General features: G+C 37.6%; 2 protein-coding genes across 2 annotated transcripts; both read left to right on the top strand.

Annotated features, from left to right (window-relative positions):
- The first annotated feature begins 8,733 nt into the window (after positions 1-8,733).
- On the top strand, positions 8,734-10,701 carry LOC136277666 (ryncolin-1-like). The gene is made up of 3 exons (XM_066160052.1): positions 8,734-8,819; positions 9,046-9,472; positions 10,158-10,701. The coding sequence occupies exons 2-3, from the start codon at positions 9,150-9,152 to the stop codon at positions 10,387-10,389; spliced, it is 555 nt and encodes a 184-aa protein (XP_066016149.1). The 5' UTR covers positions 8,734-8,819; positions 9,046-9,149; the 3' UTR covers positions 10,390-10,701.
- Positions 10,702-19,472: 8,771 nt separating this feature from the next.
- On the top strand, positions 19,473-22,942 carry LOC131770920 (ficolin-1-like). The gene is made up of 4 exons (XM_059086639.2): positions 19,473-19,796; positions 21,337-21,427; positions 21,813-22,239; positions 22,723-22,942. Exons 1-4 carry the CDS (start codon positions 19,473-19,475, stop codon positions 22,940-22,942), a joined length of 1,062 nt encoding a protein of 353 aa, XP_058942622.2.
- Positions 22,943-23,971: the final 1,029 nt, after the last annotated feature.

The following is a 23,971-nucleotide window of genomic DNA, read 5'->3' as shown; positions in this document are numbered from 1 at the left end:
TTGTAGCTTCTAATTATGAATTGAAGATATCTGTTAAGCTTAGAGATATAATTATTTTTAATTTGTGATGATTGTAATATACAAGTTCGATAAATGCGGCATTTTGTTTGCAGATGGCGCGTTTAACAGTAGTCTTTCAACGCTTTTAGTGGTGATAAACTTTTTAAAATTTTGTTTTTGCAATAGTTTTATTGATAGTCATATAGCTACGTGTATAAAGCACTTTTTCTGTCTTTGAATATATGTCGCTCATATAGAAAGGCTTTTTAATTCGTATTTTGAAAACATTACTTATTTCATCAGTTGAGACTTTCATAGATACTGATGGTGGGCTTAATTCTAATTAAACGTTTAATGTCTGAAATATTGTCTGATGGAGAAGTTATTTCGTTACTGTTACTTTCGTTTCTTTTCGTTACCTTCTAGGAAATTACAGAACTGAACAAAAAATAATTGCAAGGTGGGGGAGAAGTTACTGAATACAGGAAATAACACTATTTTCACTAAAATAGTCAGTTCTACCTCAACATCTTGCGTTTGAGTAAAAAATAAAATGACGGAGCCAGCGAATCGGTGAAGAAGTCATCAGTCTTCAAGCTTGATTGCAGACTAAAACCACAACCCCAGGATGAAAAAAGAATTCTGTCTTCATTATGCAGTCAGGATTTTTAAATGAATTTTATCGTTTCTTTCGTCTACTATGGTTGCCGAAATGGAGCAAAATGTAATAAAAATATATCTTTATTCGATAAAAATATTTTTATTCGATGAAATATATTTCTATTGACAAAACGTATTTTTATTTGAAAAAATATAATTTTATTCGTTGAAAAAAAAAATTTTCGTTAAAGAACCCTGGTTTATTCAATTTTCAAATTGAAATATTTGTATGTGATAAAATCACATGGTAAGCTTAGTGATGACCAATTTGTTTTGTGGCAGTATCCGCGAATCCTGTGTTCATTAAGCAAACTGCATGAGGCATACACACAAAAGAGAAATAAACAATCAAAAGCCAAAGTGCCTCAGGGAAATACAGGAAACACACAAAACCTTAACAAATTAAAACAAGCCTGAATTGTCAACGGGCTTAAAAGTTTTATGCAATTCGCAGTGCACACTACCATTCCAAAACTTGGTCCCACAGCTTGGTTCTACCTTCGTCATTGACTTTCTGACGGCACAAAAAAGAAGTTGACTTTAACTTTCTTCTAAGGTTGAACCCAAATCTCAATTTCTCAATTTCCTTACACCTGCTTGCCTAGTTACCAAATCAGATAGAAATGAAACAAACATTCATTTTTCTTCATCATAAACTTACCGACGGTGAAGATTACACATGCATCTCTGCATAACATTTCTTCTTTGTGCCGTTGCGTACGACATGGGCCGTATTTCAGAGCCAGATCTGAGAGCTGTTAACTTTGCTGACAAGATAGAAGGACAAAAGCTGAACGGAAGCCTGATAAAAGAAACAGAAGTGGGGGAAAAAAATAAGAATTCCTGTCAGTTAGAGTGTGTGAATGAAGAGCGATGTCAATCTTACGACTTTGGAACCCAAAAGGGCGACTCAGGGAAATTCAAATGTCAGCTAAGCGACTCTGATGGATTTGTTGGATTTGCTAATTTACCGAGGACGAAAATTTCATTTACAAGGGAATAATGGTGGGCTAAATCTCTTTTCGTGTATCAAAAATTAATTGTGGCTCAATGTTTGAATATCATTATCTAAAATCAAAACTGGATCTCTTTAAAATAATTTCTAACTGGGATACATCAACCTCACTCTGCCTAACACATGTCGCTAAAGCTTTTGGGAATCTAAGATTCTTGAAGCAACTTGGTGAGAAATTTGCCGATGTCAGGGAAAGAAGCCTGGTAGAGCCATGATAAACAGAAAAAAGTTAGACCTTGATAAAAAGTACTAAAACTATTTGAGGGAAATAATTTTTGCAATGAAGAGCTAGTAGTCGTGTTTATACAATAGGGAAAATAAACCTTGAAATTTTATTCACTTGTAATTTGTTGTAGCATTCAAATGCCGAATTTTTTCTTGATTTTACTTGTTGAGTTTGTCTTCACGTCATGTTAGTTTTGTTAGGAAGTGTAAAATATATTTATAGAGTTTTCGTAACCACTTGCATCCTCTTAAAGCCGTTGCTCGACGAAATCATCACTTATAGCGCCCAATTCTCCCTCTCTAACTCCTGTTTTGACCAAATTAATAATTATAATCAAACGGTTGGCGAACTGCTCGACGCAAATGGAACAATTCCTAAAATTAATCTCCCGAACGATTCGTGCCGCTGAACTTTTTTAGCGGCAAAACTGATTGTCTAATCTCAATTTCATGACCCAAGCTTGAAAAAGCTTCTTTTAACCTTCCAAAACATCTTTTTGATTGGCTTGGTGAAAATTTAAGAGTTAGTCTTAATATAATTACTTGAACAGAAGGTAAGAAACTACACATTTAAGCACGAAAATAACGCTGGTCATCATTCCACTAGTATGTAGAGAGCACGCAAAATTTGCTACGGTTTAAAGTCCCCCCCCCCCCCACATTAAAGTGTAGAACAGGGAAAAAAATAAGGGGCAACTAGTTTTAAGGGTCGCTAGTTTTTCTGGGCTTGACTTTTAGAGAAACGAACTTTTAAGCGCGACAGATTTTTTTGTTGGTCACAAAGTACAACTTTGATGGTTTCGTGCAGGTTGTTTTCGTCTGTCGAGTTCTCCCCATGCGATCGATACGATGCACAGCTGAGACCGTAGGATGTATTTCGCACACCAAAATCAAAACTTAAATAACGGTGGATAATAATAAGCCTTCGGGGCTCGAAAAAATACTGCGTAACTCGCAAAATATCCACGCGTATTATATGGTAAAATTCATTACCTGACGAGGGAATTCGGCGTTAAATTGCACGCGAAAACCGATATTGCACGAATCGCGAATAATTGAATAAAAATAACAAAAAAAGAAAAAAGTAATAATGTTTTTTGTTTTTATCCTGAACACGCGAACCAGATAGCCATTTCAAAGTCAACTTTCAGAACCGTCATTGCGTTAGCGAATGGGAAGCAAGGTCAGGTGTGCACGTTTGAATCTTCAACAACTTTATTTGTACCTTGTGCTTGTTTTTACATTTGTTTTCAAACTTTTTAAATAAACTTCGCTCTATCATAAGGATAATACTGGTATTTCAATGAATTTACAAGCCGTTTATCTTTAAAATCTTTTTTAAAATTTCGAAATCATTTCCTCGAGAAGGAAAATTTTACACCTTTTACATCTTTGGTGGCAAAACTGAAAGAAATGAAGTGACCAAGCGAAAGCACTGAAAGTTTAACATCGCGATTAAAGGTATTTATTTCTTCTTCTGTATATATGGCAATCGACCCTGGCACTTCTTCCGTTGTCGCTTCTTCGTCTTGTTTGGTTGAACTTTTGCTTGCCATTTTCTGGGCCGTGTTCACAGGACTTTCTCGCTTTCTCGTTGTCGGCTCTTCAAAAGGTGACAATGGTTTTGGAAACACTTTAAAATGAAATTGTAGAAAACTTTGTGACAATTTGACGATAGCTTTTATGTTTACGTAGAAGCGAGACAATATCACTTCATGCGCAAGTGCAATTCCACGCTTAATTACCCATTTTGAAATCACTGGTGGTCCCTGTAATCTGATCGGCTCTAATTGGTGCGATTTATTCACGAATCGCACCATTTTTTACTTTAAACTGCATCTTTTTCCCAGCCACTGAGGAGGCTACACTAAAAAACAAAACAACCAATCAGACTTCAAGTCTTCTTTAAAGTAAACAATCAAAATTGCAGGAAAATGAAAAACAAAGAGTGTCATGTGGCAAATTTTGCCACATTTTTTTCCCCCAAAAAATTGATGAATTTAGTTTCAAACCAACTTAGTACTGCTTCATTAAAATATTTGAACTGACTAAGTCCTGTATTTGAATAATTTCAGAATGGATGTAATAAAGTGGTAATTGAACCTCGTGTCGTGTAATTTTGGTCTGAAATCATACTTGTGATGGTTATTCTGTGCAGAAGAGAGTTAATTCAGTGCAAAAGAGGGTTAATTCAGTGCAAAGAAAGTAACAGATCAGACATTCTGATTAGTCAATAATCAAAGAAACTCACAGATAAACGGTAAAGAATATATGAAAGTCACTGGTATCGCAGAGGTCATGGGTTCAAATCCCGTACAGGCCTGAATTTTTTTCAGGCCTTATTTTCACTACTGCCTAAGTAGTGCACATTACTGCGAGGATCACTTTGTTCACAAACTCACAGATAGCCAATCAAATGCGAGCCTTGGATGTCGCAACAGAATTTGAAAATTTGCGAAAGAAACAATGGCCGGCGTTTTAGGTAAGTTTTCTTTCGCCACCGCCCCTGAAAAATAGCTCAAACAACGAAAACACTAGAAAAAGCGGTGCTTTTTGGTTGTCGGTTTGGAAAAAGTGGTGTGAAGGGAATTGCCAAGGAAATAAAAAATTACGAACCGACCCAGCTTAACACTTTGCTCGAGCTATCCAACGCCGAAATTAAAAACAAACATGGTTAAACCTTGGAAACGACGATTCCATTTCATTGAAAGTGATTCGGACACAGACTGAACAATTCCTTGAACTGTTTAGCTGGTCGTAGAACCTTTTTGTGCCTTAAAGATGTGAAGATATCATTGCATATTATTGTTTTGATCGTACGCGGTTGTTTTGACCGAACGCACGGTTTGAATAAATTATTTTTGCACTTGATGCGCGCGCTTTGCTTATGCTTAATTATGATAAGCTATCTGATATTTTTTCATGTTTATTATTAACACGTAATCACATGATCTTTCTCTTGCAATGTGGAATAAATAAGCACTTGTTAATTTGTTCAAAGACCACAAATTGCACTCGGACTACGGGCTCGTACAATTTTGTCAGTCTTTAAAAAAAATTTACTCGCGCTTATTTATTCCACATTGCACTCGAAATCATGTGATTACCTATACAAATTGCACTCTACTCAGTTCAATTACCATTATAAATAACCTCTCTTCGATAGCCAATCAGACCGCGAGTTTACCTTTAGCCATGCGATTCTATGTTAAACCATCGAATAAGGTGTATGTATTTTTTAGAGACGTAACTCATACATATTTAAAGAGAATTCTTAAATGAAGCGAAAAGTTAATTTTTTGTTTAGTAGGAATAAAGAGGAAACAATGATAAATATGAAGTACTTCGGAGGTGACTATTAATTATGAATGTGGAAAAAGTTATGTTAACATCAGTTCGTTGTACTGTAAACCTGTAGCTATAGAAAAAACTTTTACGTTGTATCTAATCAAAATATATTTGATCAGTCAGCATTTGAATGCTCTACTTCACAAGGTGTACATTGATAACAACTGTCCACTCTGCCTGAGGTATGATGATTACAAAAATTATGATGAAAAAGGTGTATTTACGAGATCCCCCACTAGGGGCTTCTTGGCGTCGTTAAAGAGATTAATATGGAAATCACAAGTTAAGTAGTAAGTTTATGTAATTGATAAAAGAAAAAGATGGTTATTGGACAACACCCCCCCCCCAGCGCATTATTTGCGTATTACGAGCATAAAGAAATTGCTGCAGACTATTTCTTCACTTTAAGAATTTATTTTCACCTGCTAACCTATCTAGGTCGTCGCTCAGAGTCAAAGAAATTTCTTCATTTGTATACGTGAAAGCTTTCCATGGAGAGTAAACATGTATCTGTGGATATTTAACCTCGTCTGTTCAGCTGTGTACGGCATAAGCCGTATTTCAGAGCCAGCTTTGAAAGCTGTTAACTTTGCCAAAGAGTTAGAAGGAAAAAAGCTGAACGGAAGCCTGATAAAAGAAATAGAAGTGGATTCGGAAAGTTCTTGTCGGTTTGAGTGTGTCAATAAAGAGCGATGTCAATCCTATAACTTTGGAACCATAGAGAGCGACTCAGGGAAATTCAAATGTCAGCTAAGCGACTCTGATCGATTTGTTGGATTTGTTAACTTTACCGAGGATGAACATTTCATTTACAGAGGAATAATGGTAAGCTGAATCTCTTTTAGCGTATCAAAAATTACTTGAGGCTCAATGATTGAATTTTATCTCTAAAATCGAAGCTGGATCTCTTTAAAATGTTTTCTAACTGTAATGCATCAACCTTACTCTGCCTAACATATGTCACTAAAGTTTTTAAGAATTTAAGATTCTTGCGCCAACCTGGTGGGAAATTTGCCGATGTTTGTGTCACGGAAAGAAGTCTGGTAGAGCCATGATAAACAGAAAAAGTTAGACTTTGATAAAAAGTACTAAAACTATTTTGAGGAAATAGTTTTTGCAATCGATTTTTTACAATAAGGGAAATAAACCTTACTTTATTTTTAACAAAAATCCTGCTGATGAAGATTCAAGCGTTTTCCCATCCGTGCATCAGTCGATTTATAGAAGTTTTGCCCCATCACAAGTTCGCCGCCTTAAAGCAAAACAAGTTTATCCTAAATCTTTCAGCGCGTTATAGCTGGCGCTCATGAAATTATCACCCAAGAACAAAAGAGTATTTTTGACCAATTTCAGAAAGCTGTCTAACGGATGTTTTTAAATACATTTTGGCGAACCTCTGAATAAGCACATATCAAAATTGAAATGCTTACCAAATCCCTTATATATCACACAATTTAGGACGATTTCTTGCTGTGTGCGATGTGTTACGAGGAGTAAACTTGTCAACTTTTGAAAGTTTAGATGTCGCAGGAGATTAAAAAAGGGCCTTTTGCAGGTTTGATTATTGAGAGCTCTCAAAAACAATTTTAAACGTATTTTCAGAAACCAATGTGGTTTTATTTACTTACTACCAATAACAGTTTAATGGGTAAAGTTTGAGGCAAAACTTTTTTCCGATGAAAAACGCCTTGGACCGCTCTTACAGAGATCGCCAGTCGAGTTTTCACCAAGCCAATGAAAAAAATATTATTTGGAAGGTTAAAAGAGGTTTTTTAAAGCTTGGAATATCGATGTTTGTCATACAACTTCCTTCCCATCCATGGGAAGGCGGCCAACAAATGCCAGCTAAGTGGCTCGGATCGATTTATGTGTCAGGTGAATTTTACGAAAGGGTATAAAGCATTATATAGAGGAATACAGGCAAAATAAACGACTAACTCTTTGGATGGTGCAGCAATTTTGGTACTGTTTACCTTGCATTGTGAGTTGGTAATTACTGGGTCTTGAGGACACATGCCGAGCTTGGAAAGGTTGGGAAGTTGAAATGATTACAACACGATAAAACACTTGAAACTCTAGCATTTTAAAATATTTATGTATCTACGGGGTTTTATCAACCTTTATAAACAACTAGGTCGTATTAAAGAAGTTGTTTCACGTCTCAATTGATTCAACTGATTCCAAAGAATACAATATCTTTCTAGAGTTATCGGTGCCGAGGAGCACCTGTTATGAAGACCGCAGAGGTTCTCGTCAGAGAAGGATCGAGAACTCCTTACTAAGGCATCCTTTCGTGAAATGAATCTACCTTAAGATGAATCATAATCTAATACGAATTTCTTTTAAAGAGTTAAGGTTGATGGAATGTAGTTAGAAATAACACAGAAGAAGCCAACATAGATATAAACCTAGAAATAAAGCGGGATGATTTCGTTTTAGGACTATTCAAAACAAAAACTGTTTATGTACTCAGTTTCTTTATTTTTAAATTTGATACGTGACCGATAATAGACAGGAAGCTTTTAGCTATTGAAGACTGAGGCTTCATAGGGTTTTTGCTCACCGTTAGCGCGCGCGCCAGCATGTTGTTTTTCTAGAAAACTTTTATGTTTTCGCTTTTTCTAGGTCACTAAAAGCCATTAAAAGGGCGATGAGAGAGGTTCGGAATATCGTTCACTACAGTAAATATTATCAAAATGATTTTCGTTATTTAGCTAAGGCACCACGAAAGGAGGAGCTCGTCAGAAATAGTTTGGCTTTGCCAGTGGTTTTCCTCAATTTGCTTCAGGGAAATCTCTCAAAGTTTTCACAATTTGTGAAATCTGTCCTGCCTATCTTTTAAAAGCCGAAAAAAATAAAATAGGGGTAATAAAGACAGTGTCCTCGCTATTTGCAAATTTTTGTTTTCTTCCTTTACCTCAAATTTGGTCTTGTGAATTTTTTTTTATCAACAGGCAGTAGAAGAGCACAAATATGTTTAACGGTCCAGTAAATCTTAGGAAATTCCACCGAAGGAAACGCGATAAATCTTGCTCGAAATATCCCTATTTTCTTTGTCATAAAACATCACGTAATGGAATAGAACCTCGCCAAGATCTGTATCTGAGATGCGTAAACATTCGAATTTGTCGCGATCTGTCGCCTCTTGGCAATCTTTCCCAAGGTGTCTTCTTTTCGGTTGACCTCTTCTTCCGGCGTAGAGCGCCTATAAATATTACGGGTAAAATTGCTGGAAACCCTAGAATCCATCACACAAAAACTTTTCAACTGTTTTTTAACAAACTTTTTCAGATAACGATTGGGCGATCGTATCGAGCCGCCGTTTTTGTCAAGCATGTTGACACTTTTTTAAGCTCACGCTATGTTCGCACCCAGCTCTCGCGCGGGTCAAAAATACCCTATTGAGCCTCTTTAAACGAAAAAGTCTACCATCATCCTTTTGATACCTCTTGCACACCAATTCTCTTTATTCAATTTTAGAGCACCTGCGAGGAAGATGATCCTTGCAAGGAGAATGAAACTTGTGTTGTCGACTACAAATCAAACACTCATTTTTGTAAGTGTATTAGAGGTAAGTGTAAGTCCGTTAGAGGAAATACAAAAACAACTCTAGGAGAGAAACATACTGGGACAGATGAAACGGGTAGATAAGCACCAGATGAGGCAAGGTTACGAAAGATCAAAGATACGACATCCACTACAAAAACATTTAGAGAGGGAGAGAAAGCGAGAATATGTAATTTTTTTCTGTGATTGTCATAGCGTTTTACGTTTGCGTTTTTTTTTTTAATTTCTAGATTGCCCTAAGAACTGTCTTGACTATTATCAAAATGGTTCCAAAACTGACGGTGTGTACTGGGTTTACCCTGATGAAGAAGAACCCTTTCAAGTGCCGTGCGACATGACAACTGATGGCGGAGGATGGACCATCTTTCAAAGGCGCATAGATGGCTCCGTGGACTTTTATGTCGACTGGGAATCATACAAAAAAGGCTTTGGAAATCTGGAGGGCGAGTTTTGGCTCGGAAACGATTATCTTCACCGTCTGACTGCATCTGGTAACATGGCGTTTCGAATTGATATGGAGGATTACGAAAACGACCGACGATTTGCCGAGTACACGACTTTCGCTGTGGCCGACGAAAGCGACAATTATCAAGTGACAATCGATGGATACCGAGGCACCGCAGGCGACTCATTGCTTTCGTACTCGAGGCCTATTAAGTATGTCTCATAGCAGCTTTTTGTACTTTGCTCTGAGAATGACTTGTAATATAAGGATAATTTCTGAAAGCTCCTGCCCAAGAATTTGGAATACGTTGAGGATTTCCTGAAGTCGAGGATTCCCTACTCTTAAGCTGATCAGCTTTTTTTTCTACATATAACAAATCTAAGCTGATGTGCATCATCGCCGATCAGACATCAGCTTTTTGTACTTTGCTCTGAGAATTACTAGTAATATAAGGGTAATTTCTGAAAAGCTTGTGCCCAAGAATTTGGAAATACGTTGATGATGGTTTGTAGTCGAGGATCCCTACACTTAACCTGATCAGCTTTTTCTACAAATGGCAAATCTAAGCTGAGGTATCGCATCCCGGATGCATCATAGCCGATCAAATATTTTAACTTCCAGTTGAATGCTAACCAGGATTGCTTCTCTCAACATTATTATGACATCAAATTCCTGTTAACACTATTAACCAAGAAAATATGTGTACTTGCTTACCATTCTATTCTCTCAAACTTTCCTGATAGGGGAATCTTTTCATGTGCACTGTTGACAATTAGTGCTGCTTGCATATTTTCTATCATGCAATGCCATCTGCACTTTACTGACTATGATATTCTGTTAGAAGCATTGCTGTCCGGCTCTTTCTCGGTTTCTTACGAAATGCTTTTGATATCCTAGAGAAATGAGGTTTACAACCAAAGACAAAGATAACGACGTTAGTACTGGTGGAAACTGTGCGTCAAGCTTTAAAGGTGGCTGGTGGTACAGCTACTGCCATAATGCCAATCCAAATGGTTTGTACAAAGGCGGAGGTTACGCACAAGGTATTACATGGCAGTCATTTCGAGGACAAGCTTATTCTTTAAAGCACACCGAGATCAAAATTCGACCAGCATGGTTTCATTTGTGATAGTTGCGTCTTTAAGCTAACAGAAAACTGTAGCTTCTAATTAAGAATTAAAGATATCTGTTTTGCGTACTGTTATAATTCTTAGTTAAATTTGTGATGATTGTAATATACAAGTTCGGTTGATGCGAAATTTTTTCGGCAGATGTGTGTGTAACTGTCGTCTTTCAACGCTCTTAGTAGTGATAAACTTTCTTGAATTTTTTGTGTGCAATAGTTTTATTAATGTAACAACGTATAAAAAGCACGTTTTTTGTCTTTGAATATATATCGCTCCCTCAGTGAGAGAAAGGGACTTTTAATTCATATTGTGAAAACGGTACTCATTTCATCGCTTGAGACTTTCATAGATATTGACGATGGGCTTAATTTTGATTAAACGTTTTGATATCTCAAAGATTGTCTAATGAGGAAGTTATTTAGTTATGATTTACCGAGACTGGCTTGCAGACACACTTAAAATAAACATCAACGGAGCCTTGCAAAATATCTCCCGTCAACTCGATGAAAAGAGACCTGCTGCAATTAGCTCCCGTTTCATCTTTTCACACATAACTCAATTGAAAACTTGTCATCTTTCTTTTCTTTACTGCGTCTTTTAATAAATAATTACCTCAAAATATAATTTTAAGTGTCTAGTACATTTCAACATGAACTTAGAGAAAATAACCATGGAGAAAGATGGTTTGGCCCACGAGACATTTACTTAAACCGTGAACTCCCTTTTGAAGATGGTGCTGAGCTGAATTATGGCCAATAGATCTATAAAGACGCGTAAATCTTAACTCTGTTCCAAATCGAGATAGGAGGATTCCTACTGCTGTTTTTTTTTTATTTTAATATTTGCGTCCCTGTTTATTAAAGATTGCTTAATGTTTTTCTAACGTAAAATGGCTGTTAATACTCTCCCCAAGCGTTACGTTTTGTCCGAGATGATTTTCACTGGATTCTTTGTTATGTCTGAGTTGAGAGTAAATTTGAATGTCGCTATTGGTGCAATGGTCGATAATCACACGGCTGTGGTGGATGGAGAAATAATCTGCAGGGTAAGTGAAGATAGCACTTTCGAGAAAACTCGTTCATGTCACACAAATCAAATTGTGCCAGATAAAAATCCTTACGGTAAAAACACCAAGAGAAGCTCATAATATTGGAAAACTCGGGGTCAAATTTTTTTTTCGTTATCGTTGCTTACGATAATGAAACCCAGTTAAACCTAACATTTAGATAATTATCTCACCACTTTTCCATCCACCTTATTTTTCATTTCATTGTTGCAGGGGATCACCGCTTGCAGCCGACCATGACTAATTTTAGCGCTATTGGTTTGTCTCTATTCTATGATTCCATCCTTCCGTAGGTGACCACTTCACGTGGGCCGACCTCAGTACAGGTGCCCTTCGCGTAACAGGACGTTTTAAAAGCCACAAATTTTGGTCGATATACTTCGTGTTTGCTCTTTGACAGTCACTTAACAAGAGACGCTTGTATAGCAAGATATTTTACTTTTAAGATTGCGATGCAATGTAGTTATTCTTTTGGTTAAAAACATGTTTTTCATGACTAACTAACGGGTTTAACATTGTATTTCTAAAGATATCAAATTCCTAAACGTTTATTAACAACCAAACAAAAAAAATTCTATAAATTGGCAGTAATATTTTATCAAAAAACTATCCTCAGCGAAAATTGTGTGAAAATTGTTACTCCATATTTCGATTCAGAATTGTCTGCTGAACTGTTCTACAGGAATTAATACTTTACTAACCGTAGGATTCGCTCCTTATTCAGAATAACAGGTTGTGTAGTAAAGGAGTCGAGTCTTTAGGATTGTAATGTTCTTTTTGTCGGTTAGATTATGCCGTAACACAAGATAACTTCATTTGTTTTCCTTACGTGTAATTCTAAGAGCATTTTACTACGGTTACATGGCATGGTGTCTTGAATTTATCGCGCCTGGCACGCATAAGTTTATGCACCATAATCGATCAGGACGCAAAGGAGGCGGAACATGTCTGCTCTTCAGAGATAACATTAGAGCTAAGAAAATTTATGCGTGTGAGAGAAAACCTCGTTTGAATTGTCGGAATGGAGCCCAAGTTCGAATTCCTTCTGGGTTAGGCTGTCTTTTATTTATCGCCCACCGTATTCTGCTCAGCATCCAGTAACTCTGAATACTTTTATGGACGAGTTTGTTACTTATCTGGAATCCATCATATTAGTGCCTGAGCCGTGACAGAGGACTTGAACATCCATGTAAATGATGCAAATGATCCCAACGCTTGCAAGTTTTTGGACTTGCTTGTATCTATGGATTTAAAGCAGCATGTGAAGGGTTCTACACATGAGGGCAGCCACACCCTGGATTTGATCATCACCAGGGAACATGATGACAACATCAAGAGTGTGCCAGTCATTAACCAGTTCATATCTGACCATGCTGCAGTTTTTTGTCCCTTGAACTCTCTAAAACCGCTAGCTGTTGTGAAGGAGATCAATTACAGACAGCTGAAGGCTATTGACCTGGATGCATTGCGTGCGGATCTCAGGGATTCAGATCTGTGAACCACGGAATTCACAGATGTGGATGAAATGGTCAACTGCTACGACTCCACTCTCCAGGCCATTCTTGACAAACACGCACCTCCGAAAACTAAGGCTGTCGTCAACAGGAAGTGAGTTCCCAGGTTTAACAGTCAGATCCAGGTTTAACAGTCAGATGAAGGCTGCCATACGGACTAGACGAAAGGCTGAGAGGATCTGGCGCAAGTCTAAATCTGCGCATGACCTTCGTGTTTTTTAAGGCGAAGAAAAACCATGCAACATTCATCATGAATCAAGCCCGTTGTGAATATTACACTCCCCCAAAAAACAGCTCTAACCATAGGAAGCTATTCCAAACTACTTAGGCCTTGTTGTGTAATGCTAAAGATGTTTCTTTCCCTCCGGGCAACCCTGACCAGCTTGCCAATGACTTTGGCAACTTCTTTGGGCAGAAGATTGAGAAGATAAATTGGTCTCAAGCTGACCGGTCCGCGCAGTCTCAATCGCTTCCTCGCGCAGATGAGCATAGTGTATACGTTGATGGACGGCTTACCAGCTTCAAGTCCCTGACGCAAGACCAAGTGCGCACGTTCATTGAAAAGGGGGCTAAAAAATCATGTCAGCTTGACCCGATCCCAACATCGGTTGTTACTCAGTTGCTGGACATTTGCTGCCAGTTATAAACAAGTTAGTCAATCTTTCATTTGAGTCTGGCCGTTTTGCTGAGTCCTGGAAAGAGGCGCTTGTCTTGCCTTCTCTTAAGAAGCCTAACTTGGACATTGCCTATAAGAATTTCCGTCCAGTGAGCAATCACGCCTTCATATCTAAGCTCTCAGAAAGGGCGTGTGTTGATCAGTTCACAAAGCATCTGACAGTCACCGAGCGCCATTCCCGACTGCAATCTGCATATAAGCCTCTACACAGCACGAAAACAGCTTTACTTAAAGTAAAGAATGACATCCTAATGTTAATGAACCAGCAACATGTCACCCTGCTTGTTTTACTGGATTCAAGTGCAGCTTTTGACACGATACACTATAATATACTAATTCAGTGTCTCGAGTCTGATTGTGGAGTAACTGGCAATGCACTTTCTTAGTTCAGGTCGTATTTATCTGACCGGTTCCAGCGAGTGTCTGTCAATGGTGGACTTTCCAAGAAGTTCCCACTGTTTCAAGGCGTCCCTCAAGGATCGTGTTTAGGCCCGCTGCTCTTCGCCATATATACGCGTAGGCTTTTTGATATCGTGAAACATCACCTTCCTCAAGTCCACTGTTATGCTCATGATACGCAGCTGTACGTTTCCTTCAGCCCAAACTAATCTGCGGAAGCTGACGCTGCTATAAAGTCTATGACTGACTGCATCACTGATGTCAGGAGCTGGATGATATCGAACAATCTAATACTAAATGAAGACAAAGCAGAGTTTCTTATATTGGGCACAAAGCAACAGCTAGCCAAAGTTAATAATGACAATGTTAAGGTGGGCTCTGCTAATGTGAGTCCTGTTCCGGTAGTTAGGAAACTTGGATCATGGTTCGATTTACAGCTCACTATGTCTAGCCATATCAGTAAGCTTCGTTTTGTAGCATTTTACCACCTGTATAATATTCGACGCATACGCAAGTATTTATCTCAAGAAGTTACGGAGACGTTAGTCTATGCTTTCATAACGTCCCGCATCGACTATTGCAATAGCCTATTGTATGAATTGCCAAACAGCCAGCTTGCGCAAATTCAGAGTTCTGAATGCTTCCGCTAAGCTGGTATGTAATGCGCCTAGGTTTTGTCACATTACACCAATAATGCGCGATTTGCACTGGTTGCCTATCAAGGCACGCATCAACTTCAAGGTACTTCACCTCACGTTTAAGGCGTTACATGGCCTTGCGCCTCAGTATCCACGATCCTTAATTAATATGAAGACATCATGCTATAATCTAAGGGGTTCTAACACTCTACTCCTAGCTATGCCATCAGTGAAATCTAGCATTTTCTTTTTTGTATACTTTAGTTTCTTCGATTCTCTTTTATATAATATATACTTTAGGAATGCGTATCTAATCATAGTCATGTAAAGATGCGCACTAGAAATGAATAAATTATTCTTATTATAGTTATTATGGTGTTCCAAATCTCAGGGGGATGGTTAGCATTCCGAGTGGATAGATCACGACGATTCTACTGCATTGTGCTTATACTGTTCACAGGATTAAGTCAACTTATAACCATGGCGTGGTGAAGGATGAGGAATATTAAAATTTTCTTGAAAGAAAAAAAATTGATTAAAAAAATTAAAATTGTTCTAAAATAAATCAATGATTATAAAGTGAAAGAACACGCAGTTAATTTTTTTTTTCAGGCTAGGATTGTGGCAGATTTGAGACTTGGTGTTTATTACCAGAAATGCCACAATCCCGACTGTAGAAGGATTGGCTATCGTTCCCCTGGTATGTGAGTATTAGCTGCCCGAAAAAACATCACTTGGTAAGATTTCTTTGGGTGAAGGCTAAAAATAAAGGAAGCAGCAAAACGAATCGCGGAGACTTCTCGCTCAGATTCCAATCGTAGTTCAAAGTATGGCACTTTTTTTTACCAGAAACTGGAGAGCTAACCTTCAGCAACACTGTTCTGAAACTGAACCAGGGCAGATAAATCTTTATATATGTGTAATGTTTCTTCAAATCTGTACTAGCACTGTTCCAGCTTTGTGCAATTTTATGGATCCTTTAATAAGACAGTCTAAATACGCTCTCTTTTAAAATCGGTAAAGATGTGGATTTTTGCGAAACAATTTTCAAACTTGGTAAAGCTATAGAAGATAAAGATGAATTCTTACAAAAAATAACAACAACAACAAACAAACAAAAATTGGGAAGAAGTCTGGGCCCTATTCCTGGCGGTGGCAAGAGCGAAACTTGAATTTCACATCAATCAATAGATTGTGGGAGTATTGACGCCGTAAGCATCTTTTACCATATTATAAGCTAGTCGTAGGGTATATCAGAAAAAAGCAAATTATAAACCATGTATCGGTTGGTCACTTTCAGAAAAGCCTATTCAACAGGAAATCAATCCATTGTCAAGTTGTGAGGTAATAAACTAAAGATTTTTAGCTAATTCTTCGAATGTGAAGAATTTGGAGACGATTCATGAAATATAGCTTACGCTAATTAATCATTTGAAAGACTGTCGAGTGACAGATATGCTCTTTTGTTAATTCATTTTTCAAAAGTTTTGAAATCGATTTTTTTCACCTTTTAGTTTGATTAGTTTTCAACTCATGATTTTGATGATCAAGAGATTTGTAATTTGTAATCTAAATGCGAGCAAAGGCCAAATGATTCCGGGAATGATGAAATGTAAGAAATTCTAAACACGAATGAGAACAACATAAACAAAGATTGTGTCTCAAAAAATAAACAAGATGTAACGCAAATTGACATCAGTGGTTATGTCACGCAACATCAAGTTAGTGATTGTAACTAAGAATTTGACTTGAACGATTAACTACTGCTTGAGCTTCAGATTCCCGAGGACTGTTGTGCAGCTTCACATACAAAGAGCCTCAAGGATCACAGCAAGTATATCTTACAATCATGTCACGATAATGACAATTACACATGAAAGCAACCAAACCAAATTAAGCGAAACAGCTGCAATGGACCTTTCATCAAACTATGTGGTTTGTCAGGATGATACACACGCCAGGATGAATGGAAAATGTATGTGCAGTGAGGCATTACCTGAGAATAATTGCGCTGATGATGCGAGGGTGAAATTCTTGACACATGAGGAGATTTATGAGTCGTTAGATGAAGGGTCTCATGGTGATTTAGAGTTGTCTTTGGCTGCGGAGGAGGTCGAAAGTACAGCTTAATTCAAATGTATCCTACTAGTTTGGCAAACTAGCTTGTTCAGATATCTGACTCTCTTTGTGAGGAAAGATATCGTCTTTTATGTAATAAGCTCAGTTATGCACGTATTGTGATTAGTTCTCACTTATGATCTATTGGAGGACAGACGTATAGATGACGTCATCATTAAAACTTTTTTTTAATTCTTTATTATATAAAACAAATAGATTCCAAGTTGCCGTGCGTCTGTTCAGTAATAGAACACAGAGGAAGCCACTTTTTTGTTCTTACCACATTTTGACGTCATCTGTGATCTATTACTGAACAGACACACGGCAACTTGGAATCTATTTGTTAAGTAGAGCCCTGATTCTAAGGTCGGTTTAAACAAGTTTTTTCAAATCACGTTAAACGAGTAATAAACAATGAAGTACTGAGATATAACAGTTCTTAGATTCTTGATAAGCTGGTTTTTAGTGGCGAAGAAACTGGAGGATCAAACTTAATAGAAAAAGGTAGCCTTTCTCAGGTGTTCAGCTGCTGGTGCAATAGTTGCGGAGGAGGAAAAAAACCCAGGAGGATTGGGATGCAGTCGCTGATTTTGCCCTTTACCGAAAAAAGTTGACCAGCAAATCTGGCTCTTGGGTAGGGCATTTGAACATAGCTCTGGCACTGGGAAGGCGATGTTGAAGCTTCGAATTGATCGATGCATAACGTTTGTTGGTTACGTGTGATTTTAAAGACTTAAAGTATGAATTATTTTACGTTATTGTAGTTTTTAGTAATAAGATGTGATGAATATGAAAGCGATCTTCGCGATACTGAGTCCTACTCAAGCAATAATGGAAAAATCGTACCAATAAAAACTAAACACATGACCTCTGCGATACCGGTGCAGTGCTCTACCAACTGAGTTAACGAGCCAACTTGTAGCTGGTTATTATGTTGGTTCGCAATATGTCCAGGTTTTTTCATACAGTAAATTATTTCGCGTGACACGTTCTATCTGGCACTCACACAGAAGCAGTGATACAAGGAAGAATAAAGAACCTTCTAGGTAATTATACAACTGAACGAAAAATAATTGCAAGGTGGGGAAGAAGTTACTGAATACAAGAAATAACATTAATATAATAATAATATTAATATTATTAAATATTATTAATAACACCATTTTCACTAAAATACCTCAACAGGATGAAAAAAGAATTATATGTCTTCATATTTCTTTCGTCTACCATGGTTGCCGAAATGGAGCAAAATGTAGTAAAAATGTAATTTTATTGGATAAAAATATTTTTACTAGACGAAATATATTTTCGTTCGATAAGATATATTTCTATTTGATAAAACATATTTTTATTTGACAAAATAAAATTTCATTCGTTAAAAAAATTGTTTTTTAAAGAACCTTGATTTATTTAACTTTCATTCCATAAAAAAATATTTGTATTCGATAAAAATAGATCTTCATTCGATGAAAAAGTTTTTATGCGATAAAATCACATGGTAAGCTTAGTGATGACCAATATATTTTGCTGCTTCTGTTGTTCATCGTCATCTGAGAGGAAATCGACTTCAGCCAAACAGATTATCTCATCGTGGGTCAAAGGGTTTTCATTTGAAGACAGAGTTTTTTCCATGTGTACAACTGCATGTTTTACAAACCTCTTTTGGCAGAACATTTCTATGACGTGAGGCCCCTGCCAGTCGAGGTATTTTGGGAAATGAACCAAGTAATGTTGACTCAGCTCGGAATGATGTGGAAGCATTGCGGCTAAATGTGGAGCCGTTGTTCCGCAGTATGTCCCTCGCACGGTTCACTACCTGACCAACTTGCAAGTTCAGTCGTTGGCTCGTGCTTCCTAAAGTAGCAGAAAAACGAAGGCTTTCTAGCTCAGCGACCAGGGCTAAGCTAACCATGTGATTTTACCGAATAATAATTTAATCGAAGGAAGATATTTTTTTATGGAATAAAATTTTTTTTATCGAATGACGATATTTTTTATCGAATGAAAGTATTTGTTATCGAATAAAAATATTTTGTATCGAATAAACCAAGATTTTTCAGCGAACAATATTTTTCAACGAATGAAATTATATTGCAAAGAAGGTGTCTGTGAAGTGTCTGACGTCTCTGTGAAGTGTTCTCCTCATTCTGAAAAAGCTACACTCTCGTGTGTTACATCATGTTTATCTGAAGTAAAGGATTCGCCATGGCCGATGACGACTACGAGGGACTAGTGCCACTCCCGGCCAAAACTCGTAGTCTCAGTTAAGGCTCTCAAATATTCGAGAGGCAACAGCTCGATTCCCGTCGTAACCTAATCATTTTAGGCTTCTCTGCTATTGCTAAAATTGCAGCTTACCTGCAAGGTCATTGCCTAACGTAATACTAATGCAGTTGTATGATTAGATGCCAAGAGAATAACCAATTTAACAATCGTGTTGCTGCAAATGACGATTATTATTTTGAAGGACGTAAAACATGCATATTTATTGGGAAGTTAATGGTTAAATGTTGTAAAAATCGTAGCAATGGCACCTCTTTGTTTCACCTCGAATGAGGTCATTTATTATGAATCGGGGTAGTTTTAATTAGTTTAATTTGATTAGTTTAGATTCACCACATTGCTGATTCAGCGAGTGCGATCTTAGTCGAGGTCAGCATAGGAAAAAAGAAACATGTACCTACAGGCCCTATTGATGTTTGCACTTATGGGCCTCGCAGAAGCTTCAAATCGTTTTTCGGAGCCAGATTTTAAATCTGCTAATTTCGCAAAGGCGATAAACGATCAAAAACTCAACGGGAGTGTCCTCAGAGACTTTGAAGTAGCATCTGAAATATCTTGTCAGTTTGAATGTGTCTCTGAAGATCGATGTTTGTCATACAACTTCCTTCCCATCCATGACAAGGAGACAAGTAGATGTCAGCTAAGTGGCTCGGACCGATTTGCGAGTCAGGTGAATTTTACAAAAGAGGATGGAGCATTATATAGAGGAATACAGGTAACAAAACTGATGAACTCGAATGTCCTCAGTTCGTGAAAGTGTGTTTTCTTTTCGTCTGAATTCATCTCAAACAGGATGCTGCGATTCTCATTACAGTCAGTCTGGTTGTTTCAAGAATTTAATAAGTATGCATTCTTTATAAACTAGGACCGTTCTATTTCGTGAATAAATGAATAGGAACTCTTAGATGATGCAGAGATTTTGGTACTGATTACCTTTCATTGTGAGTAAGTAATTACTGGTCTTGATGACACATGCTGGGCTCAGAAAGCTTGAGAAGTTGAAATGATTACAACACGATAAAACACTTGAAACTCTAGACTTTTGATTTATTTTTGTATCTACGAGGTCTTATCAGCCTTTGTAAACAACTCGGTCATATTAAGCAAGTTTTTTCACGTCTCAATTGAGTCAACTGATTCCAAAGAATACAATATCTTTCTAGAGTTATCGGTGCCGAGATGCACCTGTTATGAAGACCGCAGAGGTTCTCGCCTACAGAAGGAACGAGAACTCCTCACTAGGGCACCCTTTCGTGAAACGAATCTACCTTAAAATGAAACATAATCTAATACAAATTTCATTTAAAGACTTAAGGTTAATGAAATGTAGTAAGAAATAACACAGAAGAAGCCAACATACTAAAAGCAGAATAAAGCGGGATGATTTCGTTTTAGCACTATTCCAAACAAAAACTGTTTATGTTATGAGTTTCTTTCTTTTAAAATTTAATACATAACCGACGAGAGGCAGTAAGAGGCAGTAAGATTTTGGCTATAGGGTTTTTGCTTGATCTTGGCTTGTGCACCAGCGTATTGTTTTTCTAGAAAACTTTTATGTTTTCGCTTTTTTAGGTCGCTAAAAGCCATTCAAAGGGCGATGAGAAAGGCTCGGACTATCGTTTGCTCTAGTAGATATTATCAGAATGATTTTCTTTATTTAGCTAAGACTCCACGAAGGGAGTGATAATTTGGCTTTGCCTTTGATTTTCTTCAATTTGCTTCGGTGAACTATCTCAAAATTTTCCTAATTTTTGAAAATTGTTCTGCCGATCATTTAAAAGCCGAAATAAAATAAAGGTTACAAAGGCAGTTTCCTCGATATTTGCAATTTGTGCTTTCTTCCTCTATCTCAAGCTTGGTCTAAATAATTCATTTTAATCAACAGGCACTAGGTAGGGCACAATTTGCTAACGGTCCAGCAAATGTTAGGAAAATCTACCAAAGGAAACGCGATAAATCTTGCTCGAAAGATCTCTATTTTCTTTGTCGCAAAACAGTACGTATAAATTTTACTGGTGCAGTTTCTGGAAAACCTAGACTCCACTACATAAATACTGAGTAACTGTTTTTAACACACTTTTTCAGATAACGATTGTGCGATCGTATCGAGCCGCCATGTTTAATGACACTCGCGCTACATTTGCACCCAGATCTTGATCGGTCAAAAAACGCTATGGAGCCTCCTTAAACGAAAAAGTCTGCCATCATCCTATTGAAATCTTTTTGTATACTGATTTTCTTTCTTAAATTTTTAGAGCACCTGCGAGGAATATGATCCTTGCAAGGAGAATGAAACTTGTGTTGTTGACTACAAATCAAACACTCATTTTTGTAAGTGTATTAGAGGTAAGTGGAAATCCGCTCAAGGAAAGACAAAAAAACAACTCTACGAGAGGGAAATATTTATCCCTCGGAAAATGCCTCGAACAGATGAAACGGGTAGATTAGTACCAAATGCGGCAAGGTTACGAAAGATCAAGGATGTAACATCCACAACAAAAACATTTAGACAGAGAGAGACAGATAGAATATATAGTTTTTGTTACTGTCAAAGCGTTTTACTGTCGCTGTTTACTGTAGATAAGCACCAGATGAGGCAAGGTAACGAAAGATCAAAGATGCGACATCCACTACAAAAACATTTAGAGAGGGAGAGAGAGCGAGAATATGTAATTTTTTTCTGTGATTGTCAAAGCGTTTTACGTTTGCGTTTTTTTTTTTAAATTTCTAGATTGCCCTAAGAACTGTCTTGACTATTATCAAAATGGTTCCACAACTGACGGTGTGTATTGGGTTTACCCTGATGAAGAAGAACCTTTTCAAGTGCTGTGTGACATGAAAACTGGTGGCGGAGGATGGACCACCTTTCAAAGGCGTGTGGATGGCTCCGTTGACTTTTATGTCGACTGGGAATCATACAAAAAAGGCTTTGGAAATCTGAAAGGCGAGTTTTGGCTCGGAAACGGTTATCTTCACCGACTGACTGCATCTGCTAGCATGGTGTTTCGAATCGATATGGAGGATTACGAAGGCGACCGACGATTTGCCGAGTACACGACTTTCGCTGTGGCCGACGAAAGCGATAATTATCGGGTGACAATCGATGGATACCGAGGCTCCGCAGGTGACTCACTGCTTTCGTACACGAAGCCTATCAAGTATGTCTTATCGCAGTTTTTTGTACTTTGCTCTGAGAGTGACTTGTAATGTAAGGGTAAAGCTCTGCCTGAGAATTTGGAAATTCGTTGAGGATTGCCGGAAGTCGATGAAGGATCCCCTACACTTAAGCTGATCAGCATTTTTCTACATATGAGAAATCTAAACTGAAGTGCATCATCGCCGATCAGATATTTCAACTTCCAGTTTATTGCTAACTAGGATTGTTCCTTTCAACAAGATGACATCAAATTCCTGTTTGCTGCACTATTAACTAAAACAAACAAGTGTACGTTGCTCACCGTTCCATTTTCTCGAACCTTCCTGATAGGGAAATCTTTTTATGAACACTGCTGACAATTAGTGCTCCTTGGATATTTCCCACCATGTGTTGCCGGTTGCACTTTATTGACTATGATATGTTGCTAGAAGCATTGCTTCCTCGCCTTTTCTCTGTTTCTTACGAAATGTATTTGATATCCTAGAAACATGAGGTTTACAACCAAAGACAAAGACAACGACGTTAACAACAGCGGAAACTGTGCGTTAGACTTTAAAGGTGGCTGGTGGTATAATACCTGCCACAACGCCAATCCAAACGGTTTGTACAAAGGTGAAGGTTACGCACAAGGCATTACATGGCAGTCATTTCGAGGACAAGCTTATTCTTTAAAACACACCGAGATCAAAATTCGACCAGCATGATTTCATTTGTGGTAGTTGCGTTTTCTAGCCGACAGCAAACTGTAGCTTCTAATTAAGAATTGAAGATATCTGTTAAGCTTAGATATATAATTATTTTTAATTTGTGATGATTGTAATATACAAGTTCGGTTAATGCGGCATTTTGTTGGCAGATGGCGCGTAAAGGGGTAAGTTTCTAAAGAAACTGTGGTGCTGCGTCGGTGGGAGAGTATAGCAGGTAATTTAGTGTTAACAACTGGGTTGAAAACGTAAATTAGCCACCGTAAAGGGTAAAAAAGCTGACGTTTCGAGCGTTAGCCCTTCGTCAATCGCTCTGACGAAGGGCTAACGCTCGAAACGTCAGCTTTTTTACCCTTTACGGTGGCTAATTTACGTTTTCAACCCAGTTGTTAACACTAAATTACCTGCTAATGGAGAATTTATTTCGTTACTGACGCTGGCTTGCAGATGCACTTAAAATAAACATCAGCAGAGCCTTGCAAAATATTTCCCGTCAACTCGATGAAAAGAGACCTGCTTAAAGCTCCCGTTTCATCTTTCCTCTGGTACCTCACACATAACTCAAGATCTGTCATCTTTCTTTTCTTTACTGCGTCTTTCAATAAATAATTACCTCAAAATATAATTTTAGATTTATTGATAGTTATATAGCTACGTATATAAAGCACTTTTTCTGTCTTTGAATATATGTCACTCCCTCAGTGAGAGAAAAGCACTTTTCATTCGTATTGTGAAAACGTTACTAATTTCGTCAGTTAAGACTTTCATAGATATTGATGATGAGCTTAATTTTAATTAAACGTTTTAATGTCTCAAAGATTGTCTGATGGTTAAGTTACTTTGTTACTTAGCCTGGCTTGCAGACGCACATTAGCGAGCCTTGCAAAATATCTCCCTTCAACTCAATGAAAAGAGACCTGCTGCTGAGACCTGCTCCTGCTGCAATTAGCTTGTATTTTACCTTTTCTTAGGTACGTCACACATAACTCGATTGAAAACCTGTCATCTTTCTTTTCTTTACTTCGTCTT

The sequence above is a fragment of the Pocillopora verrucosa genome, chromosome 1 (assembly GCF_036669915.1).
Source record: "Pocillopora verrucosa isolate sample1 chromosome 1, ASM3666991v2, whole genome shotgun sequence".
NCBI lineage: Eukaryota > Metazoa > Cnidaria > Anthozoa > Scleractinia > Pocilloporidae > Pocillopora > Pocillopora verrucosa.
This window is presented reverse-complemented; position numbering and strand designations above follow the sequence as displayed.